Raw genomic sequence first — 18,583 nt, forward strand, 5'->3', positions numbered from 1 at the left:
CGTTTGTTGTTGAACAAGGTGGGATTTCCGTAATGTTTCGTAGAGGTTGTAAACAAGCAAACAGTTAAGCTAATTTATCTAAACCGCTTTATTTTGAGGTAAAAACGAAAGGAAACACACCTGTAATATTGTTAATAATCCCTCATTGCAAAAGTAAACTGTGCACGTTTGGTACGGCTACAGTTGAAGCAGTAAGTTGGTCTATAAACGCCGGGTAATCATTTTACCATTCACCTTCTTGTTTCATCCAAATAAGTTTGCTAACCTCAGGGTTTATTTAAAACCAGTACGACTGTCTGACTACTTGGCCCGTTGGACTTCTTTTTAACAATGGACCTTTTTAACAGCAGATATTTTGACTTGTCATAGTAGGAAAAGCACAGCTGAAATTGATAACCTTAACGATGGCTCAATTCCATCAAGTGTCCCAGTAAACTATTTCAGTGAGTCAGCATGCACAACACCAGGGCCTCTCCTAAGTGGAATGCAGCCGTCATCAATGGTTTTGAATACACCTCTGCTTTTCCTACTATGACATGTCAACATGTCTGCCATGAAAGGTCTATATTGCTAACAAGGCAGATGGCATCCCCCCTCATCTCCCCTCAAATCGCCTACTGCTTGTATGCAGACAAACACATGTCCTCATACCTCAGGGTGGAAAGGATGGCATGATTCAGGCTTTTTTCTGTCCTTCTGAAACTTCAGTCTGTCACATTTAAGTGACTCGTTGTGTTCAAAGGCGTCAAGGATGTAAATAAATGAACAGAACGTGCTTATAAATTCAGCGCTTCACCAACATAAACACATTGAATCCTAAGGAAGAAATAACATAATTCTCACAGTAAGTAGCTGTACAAATATTCTTAGGATCTACTTTCTGCATCTGTGTTACATCTCGAAAGGATATACATGATCTCGATGGGATCCATGGTTACTGGAAGAGAACTGCTGCAGTCACACTTATTGTCCACAACAACCATGAATAGGTTGCTGCTGGGAATCTGCTGTATGACAAAAGATCTGCAGCCCAAACAGAGACAGGAATTGAAACAATATGAATAGTAGCAGACCGAACATCTACTATATCGATACTACGATAGATATTGTTAGGAAAAGCGATGATTATTACATGATTCACTGTGTTTACATTGGCCTGAAGCAGTACCTGATACAGCCCTCACAGTCAATGTTGCCTGTTGTTTCTTTGATGGTGCGTTCGGAGACAAAGGCGGGGTATTCTGTATCACACGGCACCATCATGGTTTTACCCCGAGATCTCTGAGCTGAATGTGTGACAAAGCAAATTTAATTTAACTGCAGCATGTTAACAAAACAACAGATGAACAGAGAGGGTTTCCAGTTTCCTTCTCATACTCTCTCTCTAACACATACAGTACACGCCTGTAATGATGGTTAACTACAGTTACCTTTAACTGAAAGATCCACATTCCACCAGCTGTACAGGTTAAATTCGAGCAGAAAACTTAAGAGAAAAAAACACAAAAATCATATTAAAACAAATGTTTCCAGTGACAGTTATGAGAACATTTGAATTAATATCAGTTAACACAAGGATACACATTATTCAATAGTTAATGTCTTTATTAAAAGGGTATAGTTAATGAGAGAATTAATTCTTTTTTTATTCATAGCACAATATATAAGTATTAACCATTGTATCTTGTTACTGGTTGACATGCTGGGTTATGAAGTAATATTAGTACACAGTTGATAGGATGTAATATGTAAATGCATTTATAAGTGAAAATATGTTTTAAAATGTTTATTAAAAGATGATGATTATCAACTTAAACCTCCATCCTTCAACATTTTGTTCTTTTCAAATACTAACTCTTATTAATCAATATACCTTTATTACCACATTGTGTACATCATACATGTTTTTGTGTTATTCTTACATGACAAGTTCAGTCAGGAGCCACTTAACAACAGTGAAGGGCTAAAAGAGAGAGAAAAGCATATTATGTTCGAACGTGAAATGAAATGAAAAAAATGTTTGAGTTTGTTTAAATGTCGAAGTTCATTTCGAGACTGTGCTCTCTCCCGATGTTCCACCAGAGAGCAAACAGCGTCGACCACAAACTCTGAGAGAGGTTTCGAGGTCTATGCTACGATGGTTTTAACTCAGGTCACACAAATGTAGATGTAGCCTACAGTAGTGAACCGCAGATGATAAAAGTATTGCGTCTGTTGTCTATCTATAAATCTACCAGCTGATGTTGTGTCTTACATCTGACAAAGTGCGTGCACAGTCGCTGCTCCCAGCGTAGTCTTTGCAAAGGGCCTGGTAATCATACAGCATGATCCTGCAACACAAACCGAGCAGCACACGCTGTCATAACCACATAATCAAATATGACGTTTGTAACAACATGATTTTAAAGTCAGGTTAAATGTATCAGTTCAGGGCTCAGGGAAATGTTATGTTGTGTCTCAGACCTTTTAAATGACCCCATTTGGAGAAGTTTGTTCATAACAGCACCCTCCACCTCCCCAAAGAAGAGCCCTGTCTGAGATAGAAGTTATGTCAAAGCACACAGGCACATAACTTTACACATACACTGGGTGGACAAAATAATAGGAACATCCAATGAAAAGACTTAATCTCGTAACTAAGTAAGTTGTGATTCAAGGTTTTTTTTTGTTTCAAAACTTCACAAATTGCATCAGCAGAGAAACTGCTTTTTTATTTCAGGGCTGCTGTTACAGTATAGGAAGCCATCTTGTAGGAGTCAGTGTGTTATATTATCACATCTAAACATTATTGAATCTCTCTGGGATGTTCTGAAGTGCAAAATGCAAAGGCCTTCAGCTATCCTATTTGGATTTACGACTCAGTGTTGCGCTATACACATTCACGACTTGCGGGAAAACATTGGAGCAGTTAAGGTAAAGGCATGTGTTTAGGTGTTTCCATTATTTCAACCTTTGTTTTATAGATGTAAACATGCATACACACACACATGCACACCGTACCTGAGATTGCTCTTCTGTGACAAGAATGAAGCCATTGTTGTCAATGAGATAACAGTTAATGTCCTGTCAGAAGGGCAAATAAAACATTACTGTATGTTAACAAAACAACCTGACAAAAAAATTCAAAGAGCCAGAGTTATGTGACTGTTCTTACCGCGTTATCACAGCTAATGCTACATTTTCCATCCAGAGCTGTACACTGAGCACAAAACAAAGTAATTAAGCTTCACACCTATTCAGGGAGCTCATGTTGTTGTAAAACATGCTGCAGTAGATGATGATGTGTAGCTACCTGTCTGCAGGCAGTCCAGAACTTCCTCTGAAAGAATTCAAGCTTCATCTGGATCCCCACAGCTGAGCACCAAGACCAAGCACATGAGATACTGCATCATATCCAAAAGGAAGTCTTAACATGAAGATAATAATGATATGATAAATGGGTTAAAGGTTGTTACCTGCAACAATTGGAGACTTTCTATCATCGAGGAGCTGAATTGCTGTGCTGGCCAAAACCACACTCTTATTTTCTAAAGCTAGAAAGGAGAGCAGAGAATAAACTTACACTTTCTGGTCACTAGATGGTGCCCTTTACTCAGCAGCCTGATTTGGCAGGCTCAAAAGAAACCGCAGTACCAGTCTATTTCATTACAGTAATGTCCAGTCAGAGCTTTTACTACAGCCAGATGACTCTAAAAATTCTGAAATGGGTGCTGTGATGGGAACATTTCATGTTATGAGTGGATGCAGTCATCATTTACAGAGGAAAGGTGGTAAATGTCCCGTAGAGTGAAGCTGAATTCTCCATCCTCTGCGAGCAGACAGAGCGTGGGCCACATTAACTGCATAAAAGCTGTAAGGGAGGTGAGCTGTGCTGCACATCCTATCAGTGGAAACCAGTAAAAACCACAATCCATAACAGAAAGAGGGACATAGAGAAAGACTGATTAAGATATTAAAATACTGAATGACCAAAGCAACCAGACGGACTTCCAGAAAAATAATTTATATATTTGCTGCACTCAATAATTAAGATGTTCTTATATAACGTACATGTAAGATGCAGATTATTTAGCAGCAATAGGCAGATAAACTTACTTTCTTTGTGCGGCACAGGGAACTTTTATTTTGAACTGCACACTTGAGCTTCTATCTCTATCTCTGGTTCTGTTCTGCATACCTGTGCTGAAGGGTATGGAGTAGAGAAATGTGCCGGGGACCTGCTCTGCAGCTCTCTTGTACCACAGTGGGAAGTGATCAGCATTAAACACACCCTCCTTGTCCTCAGCTGTCAGGAAATCTCTGAGGAAGCACACATAATGAAAGTGAGGCGAAGAGAAAAAGATTAGATTTATCAAGCACAATCACAGCCTCGCCTCGTGCTGTAAGTATAATTAGAGCGATGTTGAGCAGCGGGACTCACTGATTGGAGAGCTGATCGGCAGGTACAAACAGGTTGGTCCTCGACAGGCCGGTGCGTGTACCCAGGAAAGCAATCTCCACTCCTTTGTCTGAGTTCCTGTGGGTATATGCAGAAGCAGTATAACACATCTGTACATTCTTTCTGAGTGCTTTCCCTGAACATTCCTGACTGAAAAGTCTAAACACAATTGTACAATGCCACATGTAATTTGGGTTTTACTTTTGAATTTATGGTGTGGAATATTTATAAATGTATACAGTGTGAGTCAGATCTGCTGCTGATTAAACTGAATGGTGAATAGAGGAAAGGTCTTGACGCAGCTGATATGGCTCTCAAAATACCACATTAAATGAGTTCTTCTCAAACTTTTATTATTTTATATTCAAAAGATTAATCTAAGTGGCCGGGTTTGCTCAGTGGGTAGAGCAGGCGCACATAAACATAGAGGTTTATGCCTCGACGCATAGGTCCAGGTTTTGAATCCGACCTGTGATAATTTCCTGCATGTCTTCCCCCTCTCTCTCCCCTTTCTCACCTAGCTGTCCTATCCATTAAAGGCGGAAAAGCCCAAAAAAAAATAAAACAATAAAAAAAGATGAATCTAAAATGATAATAAACTCTAGTTATACTGTAAAGCCTTATATGACACATACACATCAAACGTACATTTGAAGACTGACAACGTCACATTAATATGTATACCAGGACATTATAATAGGATTCAGAGTTTAAAAGGATAAGTTCAAATTTTTCACAAGTTTGTCTTAAAATAGCACTCACATGTCCACACAGTTTTTGTCACTGTGATTGTTTTCTCCTGTTCATTCTGTCTGTGAAAAAACACCCCTTCCTAATATCATATATCACCCAAAGTTCTCTTTGTGTTAGCCTCCGTCCACCAGTGCACAGCAAGGAAACTGTGTCTGGGTAATTTGATATCAAAAAGGCAGTAACTTTTGGAAGACTAGACTTGGAAGATTAAGCCCATCTCTTACACTGAGGTTGCTTTAAGAAGGTAACAATAAAGCGACTAACAGTTATTTCAATGTACGTAATGTGTATGTAAGTATCATTAATGGTAAAGAGATATAGTTATAGAGTTTCTGTAAACAAATGTGGGTGCCACTTTCTAAAAAGGCATATAAAGGATATGTAACGAATGCCTTTGTAATGGTTATTAATGCCTTATAAATCAGTTATACGGCATTCATAAGAATCATTTTGGGTTGCCAGCTTGTAAAAAATCCCTTTGGCTGTTTTTTTTGTCTACTTGATCATGACAACTTATTATTACCATTTACATAGCAGACTTGAAGGATTATTGTAAGAACATTTCATTTATGACTTGCAAACATTTATGAATGCTGATGACCTACAAACATTTACTGATGGCTTATTAGAAAACATTAATGACTTGAAAAGTGGTACCAAAAATGTTCTTACTCTGACTTGTTGAGGGCCAGTCCAGTCCAGTAGGCCTCCAGTGGAGCAGTGACCACAGCATCAAATAACACCTCCTGGATCAGCTCTCTGTCACCTGCAGAGTGTTGTTCAAAAACCTAAAACATCCATCTCTTTTGTAACAATACATTTTTTTGTGTATTATATTCATTCATATTAGAATTAGAATTTGATCAGCGATAAAACAGGATCCATGTAGTGTAGTTTATTTAGGTGTGACTCAGATGTCTCTTACATCTGAGGTGTGGTCTGCGGCCCATCATGAAGAGCTTGATGGCTTGAATCTGGGTCAGGTGACGGTGCTCGTGCTGCTCCTCTGTGTTGCAGTAAGTCCTGTGGTCCAAACAGAGCCACACTGTTACATCACAGGCCTCACTGTGTGATGATCACAGAGGGATAACCTACATAACGCATGAATGCCCGCTCCCATAACCCCAGTGTTACCATTCATTTGCCAGAGCGACATCTGGCTGTTCCAGATCACGGAGCCCTGAAAAACACAAGTCAGTAACGCTTCAGCAATGCCAGCTTGGGTAGACTAATACAATAAGCCCTCTCAAACAAGCAAGTCAGAGTGAAATGCATCTCACTGTATTTACGGAGTAAATGACAGAGTTGGAGTGACATACCGGCTTCAACTGAGACATTTCCTCGGAAGAAGTACTTTCCCTGACCTCTGGAGAGAGCCACTCCGACACTGGAGATGCAGACAGTGGAGAAAATCAACATTTAACTGTAACCAAGACATAAACGGACAGAAAGTTGTTTTAGGAATGTAATGAAACTTTATTTTCTCCACCTGAATGGTGTTCCTTTGATGTCAGTGAAGTAGTAGTCATTGTGCATCTTCAGGACACGCCGCTAAAAGAGCAGAAAAGAAGTGCAGATGAGATTTACACCTTGAGTCTCGAGACAATGGAGAGAACAAGCCTTATCTGATAGAGAGACATCTTTATCTGCAGCCTCACCCCTCTATCCACCGTCTTCTTCACCTCCATAGAGAAAGTCCCTGTCCTCCTGTTCACCATAGCGTTGCGTAGCTGAAAGATAAAGCACACAAAGAGGCACATGGAGCAGAGAAGTCGAGGCTGGATCAGTGATCCAGCAGCCTGGATGTGGCTGGCATTTTGCCTAAATCTATTTGAAATAATAGATAATTTACTGTACAAACTAACTAATGGACATGCAGTCCAGTAACAATGTGAAATCAAAGCATTGTGTCAGTTGCAGTCACACAATGTTGCATGTAGTCCAAAGTACATCTATTGTTTCATATTGTCGACTGAATAATGACCTGTCTTTCCATAGAACATTGGTTTTTAGGGGTTTAACACGTACAAAATCATCTTTGTCTTCCCATTCCACCTCAGAGAGATCCACACTGCTGTAGTTGGGCTTCCTCCTCTTCTGACTGCCCTGATACTGCACAAAGAAACACAATATACACAATTTAATGATCAATTAATTTTATTTTGACAGACCACGGCTTAAGCATGTCTGCTACTCTAGCTTGACCCATTTGTGAAATCTGCATGTGACACACAATTTTTAAATCTATGAGCGTGATATTAAAGAAATAAATCTATTCAGAAAGGTGTCACTGTAATCTGTCTTTTGTGTTTCAGTGTCAACATGAAGACTTGCTGTATGATCTTATTTATCAAGCCTTGTTATGGAGGTTTTGTTGTGTAATTATTTAACAAATCGTCTGTGAAATTAACACCACTGTCAGGTAAATTAAAATCATTAACATGATTGATAGGAATTCCAAGCTTAAACAAGTCTACATTGATGCATTAAACTGTACATGTCAAACTCTGCTAGTGTATGTCGTCTGGTCCACAAGAAACAAGTCAATGATACAACCACAGCACAGTTTTAGCCACAAAGAGACGCTCACAAAAAACCACAAAAAACCACAAAAGACCAACACACACACACACACACACACACACACACACACACACACACACACCGTTGCACAGAGAGGAACAGCACTAACACTGGCACACACAGACCCATTAGCACAGCCATAGCTCCTGAGGAACCAACGGTCCCAATGCGAGCGGCTGTGGTCTCTGCCAGCGAGTGTTAAGTTACCTCTGGGAAATCTCAGGCCGGCCAGCCCTATGAGTGGCCTTTATCCCTGCATGCATACATCAAAGGAAAAGGTGGGGATTACAGACTATACGAGTCCATTTAGCCTCCTAACTAGATAACACATTTGTCTCTGTGTGCCCTCAATAATGGAGGCTTTCAGTTCATCATTTCCATTATGTATACAATTGCATGGACAAAACAAAAAGAAAAACATGGTAAAGTCAGGGAATGCTGTGAGACTGTTCTGGTGTAAAAGTAACGTTAAGAAACTGAGTTACCAAAGGCCTGAGGTCCGGATGAGTCAGGACGTAGCCATTGTTTGTGATAGAAAATGCGTACCCATGGATTCCTAACTAGAGACACAACATGAGATACAGAGAAGAAAAAAAAAAATTACTTAATTAATATTAATACATATTTTTTTATTCAAAGCAAAAGTACAAGAAGATCACAGCTGATTGTACCATATGTTTAGGGATGAGCTTCATCAGCTCCTGCAGAGGGATGTCTGTTCCTACGACCCCCAACAAAATACCCTGGTTCTTCTGCATGAAGAGATTCAAAACACACATACACAACTTTAGAGGAAATTTGCATGAATAATTACTTAGCAGTGGTGGAAGAAGTACTCAGATCCAAGTACCAATACCACAACGTAAAAATAATCCATACAAGCAAAAGTCCTGAATTCAAAATCCTACTTAAGTGAGTAAAAGTACAGAAGTATTATCAGCAAAACGTAAAGATTTAAAAGTAAAAGTTCTCATTACATAAAAAACACTGATGTTATTGTATATGACATTATTAGAAAATACCAATTCATCAATCTGTAAGCAGCATTTTACTGTTGCAACTGATCAAGGGGTAGCTAGTTTTAACCACTCCATATACTGTAAGGTAGTTTAGTCAAAAAGTTAAAAGTAAAACGTTTTAGTAAATCAAATTTATAATCATTTTTTTCCATACTCTACGTTTTGTGAAATATTAATTAATTGTACCTCTTTGGGCCTTGGAGAGTTATTTAAATGAAACCAAATGAGAAGTTTAGAGGGGAAATGTCTCTTTGTTGGAACTGCTAACAACTAAAAGACATTTGAAATGTGACAATAAGCCCCAGCAAGACTTATTTGTAAAGGGTCACAAGCCAAAAGGGTTGGGAGCCATTCATTTATTCTTTAACAATGTATTTAATTTAATAATCTTATCATATCTTTTTTTGTAAAATCTTAATCTGAAAAGTAAGAAGTAACTTTAGATAAGTTAGATAGGTAAATATGCATATATTATATAAACGTAGGAGTAAAAAGTACAACATGAAATGTAATGAAGTAGAAAGTAGAAAAAAATGCAAATACTCAAGTAAAGTATGTCAAAATTGTACTTAAATACAGTACTTGAGTAAATGTACTTATTTCTAGAGTCATGTGAGTCAATGACTCGCTCACTTACCGTTTCATTCTTTGTGCTGAAGACAGGCATGGCTACTGTAGTCATCAGACTTGGGCCTGCTTTGTTTTTCAACTGAAAAAAAGAAGGAATTTCTGTTTGTTGAATGCTGCTATTTGAGCTGAGCAGTCCCATTGAGAGTGGTGTCAGCGTGTTCTCTCATCAGGTTGGTAAGCATTAGTCAAAAGCAAAAACTGCACAGAGAAAGACACATTTAAACTGTATTATTATACCTACAGAACAAAGATGATATATTTTGTCCTTTTGCTACTGCAGCAACTACTACAGAAGAAATTATATTAATGATGTTAAAACAATAATTGTATTCATAAACAAAACGTTGTCTAGACTCAATCATATAAGAATGTAAAATTTAAAAGAAAAAGAACAGCTGCCATGGAAATGTTAATCAATGTTACTGGGTGAAAAAGCACTTGACTTCTGACAACTTTTTTTTCACATAGTACAGTAGCTAATTACCAGTGAAGAGGCAGCCTAATTGACATGAAATTCAATTTAAAATGTCCAAATATTAAAGAGAGAGCATGGGTTATTCAGCAGGGAATAACAGCTTCAGGACTTGACACTAATGAAGCCAAATGTGGCTACAAATTCAGTAGTAGGGAACACAAACAACAGACAGAATCTGTTAAAAGCCGCATCCACATGAATTCCTGCAGAATCATACAGGATCCTGGTCGCAGCCTTTCAGTTGTCAAACAAGAACTGAGTGAGTCTCACGTGGGGTCAGTTCAGTAGGATGAAGGCTGACATTATTAAGCACATGAGCGCTGTTAAAGTAGGTCTGCTATTCCCTCACCTCGTGAGTTGACACAGCTGAGTGTGCCTATGGCCCTGTTTGTGTGTGTGTGTGTGTGTGTGTGTGTGTGTGTGTGTGTGTGTGTGTGTGTGTGTGTGTGTGCGTGCGTAGTTGATGTTCATTTGTGTATGTGCATGCATATGAAGCAAACAAGCCGTGAACTGCAGTGTGTACTATCTAGCTTGACAAAATGAAGAATGGTGGGTCCTTCAATTCATCACACAATTGAAGTAGAAACTGGACTGCTTCAGTCCCCACACACACACACACACACACACACACACACACACACACACACACACACACACACACACACACACACACACACACACATAGGTCAGGTAAAGCCACAGACGCCTAACCACATTCCCCCCCACCCCTCTCCCTTTCTTGGTCTCCCCTCCAATGTCAGTTTTATTATGGGCATTAGGAGATAAAATGCAATGATCCACAGAATGATGAATGGTGTGTCTGAGGCTGAGATACAAGAGCACACACTCCAGAGGACAATCTCCCAACCCTTCTGTGAGTGTGTGTGTGTGTGTGTGTGTGTGTGTGTGTGTGTGTGTGTGTGTGTGTGTGTGTGTGTGTGTGTGTGTGTGTGTGTGTGTGTGTGTGTGTGTGTGTGTGTGTCTGTGTCTGTGTATGTGTCTGTGTTTTAGTGTATGCATGCTCATTGTCTCCATACTGGAGAGAAGTACAATAAATGCTCCTCTACTGCTCCTGCGCCTCAGAGAGCCTCTCCTCACTTTAAACTTCCTAAGAAAATTTAAAAAAAAAGCATAATGTTGAAAAGTAGGGGCAATAAGCAGCTATTTAACCTCTCAGGTCACTTCTTTATACAACATGACTCAAATTTGAGTCCCAGTGGAAACCTTTCATAACCTGCCTGTGATCTCCTTTCTGATGCTAGTTCAGAACTACTTCCTACAGCATCTGTTCAAATCTTTTATGATAAGACAACACATTTTTTTTATTAACATGATTCTACCTGCGAGCACGCAAACATCACATGTAGATATTTACCTTATGAGCCTGGGAAAGCTGAAATGAAAGAAAAGACGCATAAAGATTGAATTGTTCAGTGGATTAAAGCCTTCACATTGTGCATTGACTTTGTGGACGCAGATGTACGACAGAGGGGGGGAGACCAATGCAGATTAATGAACCTCATAATGAGGAATCATTCCAGCAGCATGAAGAGTAATGATGAGAAAGCAGACCCACACGTGTGCATGCTTACTGTACGGCACAGGAATGGACAAAATAACGTGGCTCCTGCAACTATCAGAAACTATAGCCCCTAAAAGTGGAATCAAAGCATTTTGCTGCACTGGACACACACATGCATGCAGTCTCACTTATATACTCACTCATATACAAATGTAAATTGGGAATGAGAACTAATAACTTGAAGTAAAGCACTGTAACACACTCACAGCACTGTCCACGTAAGCTTCAGTCCACACTGTGTCATGCTCGTGGTCAATAACCTTCGGGCGGCTCATGACGTGAAGATACCTCATCACGTTCTCCTGAACGTCTGCTAAGGTGGAGATCTGACTGAAATATCCTGAAATTAAACACATATTAGCCTAAAATGAGGCACAGCATACATAATGTGTAGTCCTACATGTATTCTGACTATTTAAGACAACACATAAACATATTTAAAACTGATATCCAGTGGTAAAAAAAAAAGAAGTATATGATCAGCAATGTTTAGTCCTGCATCTGAAACTTAAACAAAAGTACTATCAGCAAACAGGGCTGTAGCTAGGATTTTAGAAATACAGAAGTCATGTGTCCAAGTTTCCCCAAAGCACTTACCCCTTAACAACATTTCGTAATTTGCTGCTAATTTCCCTGACATTACAGTTTACACTGACACGGGAGTCACTTGACTTGTGTCAGCTCCTGCTGTTGCTGACAATGCTTCATATTGGACATGTAAGGTTATTCCCCATTGGGGGTATGTATGGGGTAGGATTTTTGGGGCTTTCCTTTTTTCTGTTTTCCTGCCTGTGACTTTCCCTTCCAGAGGGCACTCATCCAGAGCGTTGACACGTGGGAGCCATCAGCAGCGAGCAGCCAAGGGGGAGACACTCTGACAGGAAGAGGGATTAGAGCGGATTGACCTCTGACCCCCCCCAAGTGCCACTTCATTGCCTCTTGGCAGAAAGAGTCTGAGCCAGCACATACACACATGCATGCACACACACACACACACACACACACACACACACACACACACACACACACACACACACACACACACACACACACACACATAACATACGCATACACGGCCAAACCACACGGAGACCCTCACATCCTCAACCATCATCACATTGCTCCACAGGAGCACCACATCAGCCTATACTCGACACTCGCTGTCTTGAGAAGTGTTTGTCAAAAAGTCCCAAACCTTTGTTGGCACAAGCCATCCATTTGAGGTTATCAGCAAATGCAGACTCTCGTCCAATCAGGTACGGGAATATTCGCACCTGTGCAGAGGACACATAGATGTCGACAGTTTCAAAGATGGAAGGATTGAAAAAACATGCAAAGTGATGTGTCTCCTTAGGACTTTATCTTCCTGTCCTGATTCTATCAGGCTTTGGTGTAAGAAGTATAGCTGCATGTTTTTACACCCTCATGTGAAAGCACTGAGCATTAAGCTGCTTTTCCAGCTCTTTTTTTTTTCATTCTTTACCTTTTTCAGTCCATCTTTGTCAGTTCTTTAACAGTAAGTTATGGCTTTTTTTTTGTTTCTCTGCAGTTCATTTTTTTTTCTTTTGTTGGGGGTTTGGCATGAGGGCATGTTCCACTGTCCTTTTAAAGAACGCTGTGTGACACTTTGCCAAACCTGCACGGCTCATTGGCTCCAGATGCTTTGCTAAGCATGAAGCATATAGAAAACAGTGAATGGCTGCCATATAGCGGCCCTGAGGGTGTATGAGGGGGGATGGGGTCTCCTGCCAAATATCCTGCCAAACACTGCCAACACACATATGCTTGATAGGACTGAACAACCACCCCTGAGCTGTTGTTTTATCGCTTTGTGAGTGGCACAGCAGTCCATTCCATTTCAATTGCATTTTAGTCTTACAATGGAAGGCTAACAAAAGATTTTTCCTGAGTCCAGGAAGAAAAGTAGGGAGAGCACAGCAGTGAGGGGATGAAGACCAGAGCCTTTGAGACTGAGCTGCTTGCACTGTACACACTCTACCCTTGAAAGCAGTTTATTCCCCATGTATTATTCTATGTGGGGGGAAATATTGCTCTGTAACGCGTCAACATGTTGAAAATCATCATATTGACATGGGTTGTAAATTATAGAGTTATGAGTGATGATGAAGTAAGAAACCAATTCCTCATAACGTCAGGACAGGAGCTCCAGCTGGCATAAAGTATTCACATGTACATCTATCCCAACTGGAACAAAAGTGCAGAGCAAGCAGAATGTTTTTAAAAAGGACATGGTTAACATTGAACATTAGGCACTGTGAGGAACAGCGGAGAAAGGGAAAGAAAGAAAGAGAGAGACTCACCTTTCTTTCTGGCCAATTGTACTTCTCAAAAACGTCGTCATACATTTCAGTCGCCCCGTCAGTCACAAGCATTATGGCCTGGCTGCACAGACTGCCATGTCCAGTCTGATTAAACTGCAGAAAGAGAGAAAACACATGAAGATATAAATTCACAACACAAATAATATACAGTATGGGTTGTTATTTAAACATTAAACAAACAGAGCTGTCTGTTTCCACTGTATATGATGATGATGATGATGATGATGATGATGATGATGTCTGATATGGCAGCTGTGCAGCCATCAGTCAATAAAATACAGATAATGTCTTGGTAAATAAACCTGAGTGTGGTACACTTTATTCTGATGCCAGAAGATGCATCGCAGTAATTAAGTGGTTCATTGACTTGTAACGTAGAGAACAAGGAGGATGTAGTGACACGATCACACAGGATGAAAACTGCTGAGCACCGCTACTCTCAAATCACACAGGTGGAGCATCAGGAGGCCTCTCTTGAGAAAATCAGATGACAACCATATTGTTGAGGGTCTTAAAATTTCAGATTGGCTGGGCACTTGTATATGCATGACACAATAAACAAATGTCCAAAATTAGAACATGTTTGATTGTAGTCTATAATTTCCATGTTCCATTATATAAATATAAATAAATAACTCTAAAGTAAGATAATCAGCCACAATGTTTTGATATAATGAAAGAGTTTGACTTGTCACGGTAGTGAAAGCACAGCTGTTATTAATGACATTAACGATGGCTCTGTTCCATTACATGTCCCAGTAATCAGTGACAGTTAGCCAGCATGCACAGTACCAGGACCCTAAAAACTGAAGCAGCTAGATGGAATTCAATCGTCATTAATTTAATTATTTACACCATCTGATAACGCTGGTCTCTTGCTCTTTTCAATATCCTTTTTCTTTTTCTGGGCGAAGAAGAACACTCCTGTTCCTGAAATTTGGATTTTGAATACGTGTGGTCCTCCATGTTTCCTTCTTCAAACTTGCCGGGGCCGGGAAGCCACGATACCCATTAGCAGCACCTGTGAGTTTATCATGTGACAGCGAAAACGCGAAAGGCGGAGCAGTATATCCTGTATGTCCCTTACATGTACCCATTACAAGTTTGTGAACGGGCAACACAGATTTTGATAATGAACAACTAAAAACGTTACACACTGGACCTTTAAGATGTCAAAATGGCTTCTGTGCAAGAGGCAGTCCAGTGTGTGACATCCCTCTTGCCGTGAGTGGGCTCTCTTCATCAAGCTCAAGAGGCAACTGGCTGACAATGGAGGGTTGCAGCTCATCTAGCTTCCCTGGGCTACAGTATGTTATTAACCTCCTCCTTTTCTTTCTTCCTTCAGCTGGTGTCCACCCTGCGTTTCTTTTCCTTTTTTCAACACCTCCAAAATGCATTGAATGTATAAAATGACATTTCTTTCAGTATTGAAAGTAAATAGGAATTAGTAAATCTAAATGTTAATGATAAAAGACATAATCAATAACAGGAATCATGAAGTAGTTGATGCTGATACAATCTAATCAACCCCAAGTCCTAGTTGTTTGAGAGATACATCAATTATCTTGTTCTATAACAATCCAACCAGGGGGATGTTGGGGATATTTTATTACACATTTTGTGATTCTCTTATATCAGCCGCCTGTGAGAGGGTGAGACGTTGCTTTTTTGTATCTCAACACTGCTCTTATGAAAATGGTGCAGTGCTCTTCAAGTGAAGCAAGTTTCTTTTTGATTTGGTCTACGATAGGCTGTATTCTGATTTCATTCACTGGGCAGTGGTGTAACAATGCATTTCAGTAGTAGGCTACTTGCTACCTGATTACCATATTCATTGCAGGGCTTTAATTAATCTGACAAATGCAGAGGTAAAAGCTGCAGTCCCTCAGCTTCAGCGATGCAGCCAAAGCTCGCCTGAATACAGGGAGATAAAAGGAGTGCGGTGTGGCTCCTGGCCTTATCTGCTTTGTGTTCCAATCAGCCACGTTATTAATCATCGACATTAATTAGAGCCATTAATCATGATGCAGAATAGATGTGTCTGTGTTTGGAGGGCGGAACAGGGATAGCGCTGGAGCGTTTCGACAGGCGACACACCTCCCAAACGCTTAAATATATATGAATGGAGTGTGCTACTTTTTATGATTAGCTGAGAACATGAGGTTGTACTCGAACACTTCCTGTCACTGAAAAAAAATGTGGCTTGTAAAATAAAATTTTTCCTAATGTTCTGATCATGTGGAGCCCTTCAGTTAAATGAAAATGACGTGCATTTGTGATATCTGTGCACAAATACATTATTATTCCATCAAAGGAATCAATAAATAAATGGATAATTTTGTGATAACTCATGAATACTTAACAGCATTGTCACATAATCAGTAAACAGTAAAAAATAATTGAATTGGTCTGCTTTGTGATACATCATTTCAGTGGAATATAGACTGGGAAGATTTGTGTTTTCACAGCATCGCTATTAAACTGACAGTCACAGATACAGAGAGGTTTACTGTACTGGAACTTACATCACTCAGGATTGTGAACGCTTCGGCCAGAGCGTCACCCAGCAGCCCAATCCCTTTGGCAAACAGCTTGTCCAGATGTTCGCGGAAATGCTAACAGATAACGATAAAAGTGGAAAAGAAAGGTTTTAAACATTAATCACAGGAATTAACCTGATCCGATATACTGTATTCATTACATGTCAGTTTGATTGCGACTCACGTCTTTATTGGTTCTGTCGGCTCGGATCAGCGTGCCATTCAAACAAGGCTCCACATAGTGGATCTCCTGATTATACTGTGGAAATGCAAATTACAGATTAGTATTTTTCATGGAAGAATGAGCTCCAATTATCTGAAATACTTCAGTAAAAACTATTTTGTTAAAATAATAGACAGGAATAGACACAGATATAGGACATAAACTGTAAATGACTAAACTAAAACTTACTGCAATGATGTTGAAGAAGTCGTCCTCTCCAAGTGTATCTAATATGGAGGAGACAGTCTGCCTGGCGATGGTCAGCCTCAGTCCTTTCATGCTTCCACTAACATCGACTAAGATAACGACATCTTTCGGAGATGTTGCTGCCTGAATGTACCTGAAATATGAAAATATGTTAAATTACACATTTTGATACCTTGTTGCAAAATAAGAAAAAAAACAATAGCAATAAATTTAGTCTAGTATGTAGTAGTCTCGCTTTGCCAGACCTTCCTCCACATGCTGCGGAGGAGGGTCTGGCTAGTCCACACAAGCCTGGTCTGGCTAGATGGTAGAAAAACGTGCTCTGGTTTATTTGCATTTCTTGAAAACAATCACAATCGTCATGGGCACCGCTAAGCTCCGCACGGAGCCACGGTGTCGCTGCAAAATAGCCTCTGGAAGGAACTTGTTTTGGTGGAATATATGTATGTTCAAAAGTTGTTTTAGTCGTGCAAGAGAAAACTCAGATTGGATAGAGAGTTTAGCTACAGTAGCTGCCTGGATTTACCTTGCAGAGATCTAACCATACTCCTCATAAATCGACCGGAGTTTAAAATTCCAACACAAAGAAGCAGAAGGAAACGGGACATCGGACGAAAAGACATGCATCTGGCAGAATTTCCTGCGGGACCGGAGCAATCCCGGAAGTGGAACGTCGTGGATATAGACTAAGTATGTAGAGGCTTACCACTTCCTGTTTCTACAGTCAAAGCCAATGACACCATGTTCATCTGGATGCCACTTTACTCCTGTGAAATAGAAGGAATAGGAAGTCAATTAAAGTGCTCATATTATGATAATTTTCAGGTTCATAATTGTATCTGTTGTTATACTGTACAGTGTCGGCTGTGCTGTTGTATGTACGAAGCTTACTGTAGGCATTAAAATTACCACAAAAAATGAACACATTCAAAGGGAGGTTACTAACAATGCTTTATGTTTAAAAGGCTTTGGCTTGCAAATTGGTGACCATTAATTTTGTTTTGGATGTATTGAACAAGAACCCTAGTCTACGGTGGCCCTGAAGTGCAAATCACAACAACAAATAGAAAAACGTAACAGCAAATCATAAAACACAACGCCAAATAGGAAAACACAACGGCAAATAGGAAAACACGACAGAAAATAGGGAAACACGACAGCAAATATGAAAACACTTCAACAAATCATAAAACACAACGGCAAATAGGAAAACACGACAACAAATATGAAAACACTTCAACAAATCATAAAACACAACGGCAAATAGGAAAACACGACAGCAAATATGAAAACACTTCAACAAATCATAAAACACAACAGCAAATATGAAAACACGACAGCAAATCGGAAAACACGACAGCAAATATGAAAACACTTCAACAAATCATAAAACACAACGGCAAATAGGAAAACACGACAACAAATATGAAAACACGACAGCAAATAGGAAAACACGACAACAAATATGAAAACACGACAGCAAATACGAAAACACGACGGCAAATATGAAAACACGAAAACACGACAGCAAATATGAAAACACGACAACAAATATGAAAACACGACAGCAAATAGGAAAACACGACAACAAATAGGAAAACATGACAGCAAATATGAAAACTGTCTGTCCAATCAGGAGGGTCCGTCCTCTGCTAGATAGGCCCTACCTTTTCCGGTAGAAGTTAATGCCGTTGTGTTTTATGATTTGTTGAAGTGTTTTCCTATTTGCTGTCGTGTTTTCATATTTGCTGTTGTGTATTCATATTTGCTGACGTGTTTTCCTGTTTGCTG

The 18,583-nt window shown here is 39.7% G+C and overlaps 1 protein-coding gene across 1 annotated transcript in view; it reads right to left on the minus strand.

Annotated features, from left to right (window-relative positions):
• Positions 1-18,583, minus strand: part of cacna2d3 (calcium channel, voltage dependent, alpha2/delta subunit 3) — a 29,605-nt gene that overhangs the window by 1,149 nt on the left and 9,873 nt on the right. Inside the window, exons 5-35 of the mRNA XM_078248575.1 lie at positions 17,499-17,559; positions 16,775-16,925; positions 16,547-16,621; positions 16,348-16,437; positions 13,802-13,915; positions 12,676-12,754; positions 11,687-11,820; positions 11,274-11,291; positions 9,431-9,502; positions 8,446-8,526; positions 8,260-8,334; positions 7,220-7,303; positions 6,850-6,921; positions 6,681-6,742; positions 6,511-6,578; positions 6,326-6,371; positions 6,117-6,214; positions 5,864-5,957; positions 4,421-4,516; positions 4,178-4,299; positions 3,456-3,533; positions 3,293-3,354; positions 3,155-3,199; positions 3,001-3,063; positions 2,464-2,534; positions 2,255-2,330; positions 1,923-1,963; positions 1,431-1,486; positions 1,169-1,286; positions 911-1,023; positions 652-734 (exon numbers count right to left, since the gene is read on the minus strand). Coding sequence (XP_078104701.1) covers positions 652-734; positions 911-1,023; positions 1,169-1,286; positions 1,431-1,486; positions 1,923-1,963; positions 2,255-2,330; positions 2,464-2,534; positions 3,001-3,063; positions 3,155-3,199; positions 3,293-3,354; positions 3,456-3,533; positions 4,178-4,299; positions 4,421-4,516; positions 5,864-5,957; positions 6,117-6,214; positions 6,326-6,371; positions 6,511-6,578; positions 6,681-6,742; positions 6,850-6,921; positions 7,220-7,303; positions 8,260-8,334; positions 8,446-8,526; positions 9,431-9,502; positions 11,274-11,291; positions 11,687-11,820; positions 12,676-12,754; positions 13,802-13,915; positions 16,348-16,437; positions 16,547-16,621; positions 16,775-16,925; positions 17,499-17,559 — 2,498 coding nt within the window. The remainder of the gene's footprint in view (positions 1-651; positions 735-910; positions 1,024-1,168; positions 1,287-1,430; positions 1,487-1,922; positions 1,964-2,254; positions 2,331-2,463; positions 2,535-3,000; positions 3,064-3,154; positions 3,200-3,292; positions 3,355-3,455; positions 3,534-4,177; positions 4,300-4,420; positions 4,517-5,863; positions 5,958-6,116; positions 6,215-6,325; positions 6,372-6,510; positions 6,579-6,680; positions 6,743-6,849; positions 6,922-7,219; positions 7,304-8,259; positions 8,335-8,445; positions 8,527-9,430; positions 9,503-11,273; positions 11,292-11,686; positions 11,821-12,675; positions 12,755-13,801; positions 13,916-16,347; positions 16,438-16,546; positions 16,622-16,774; positions 16,926-17,498; positions 17,560-18,583) is intronic.

This window comes from Sander vitreus, chromosome 4, assembly GCF_031162955.1.
Source record: "Sander vitreus isolate 19-12246 chromosome 4, sanVit1, whole genome shotgun sequence".
Lineage (NCBI taxonomy): Eukaryota > Metazoa > Chordata > Actinopteri > Perciformes > Percidae > Sander > Sander vitreus.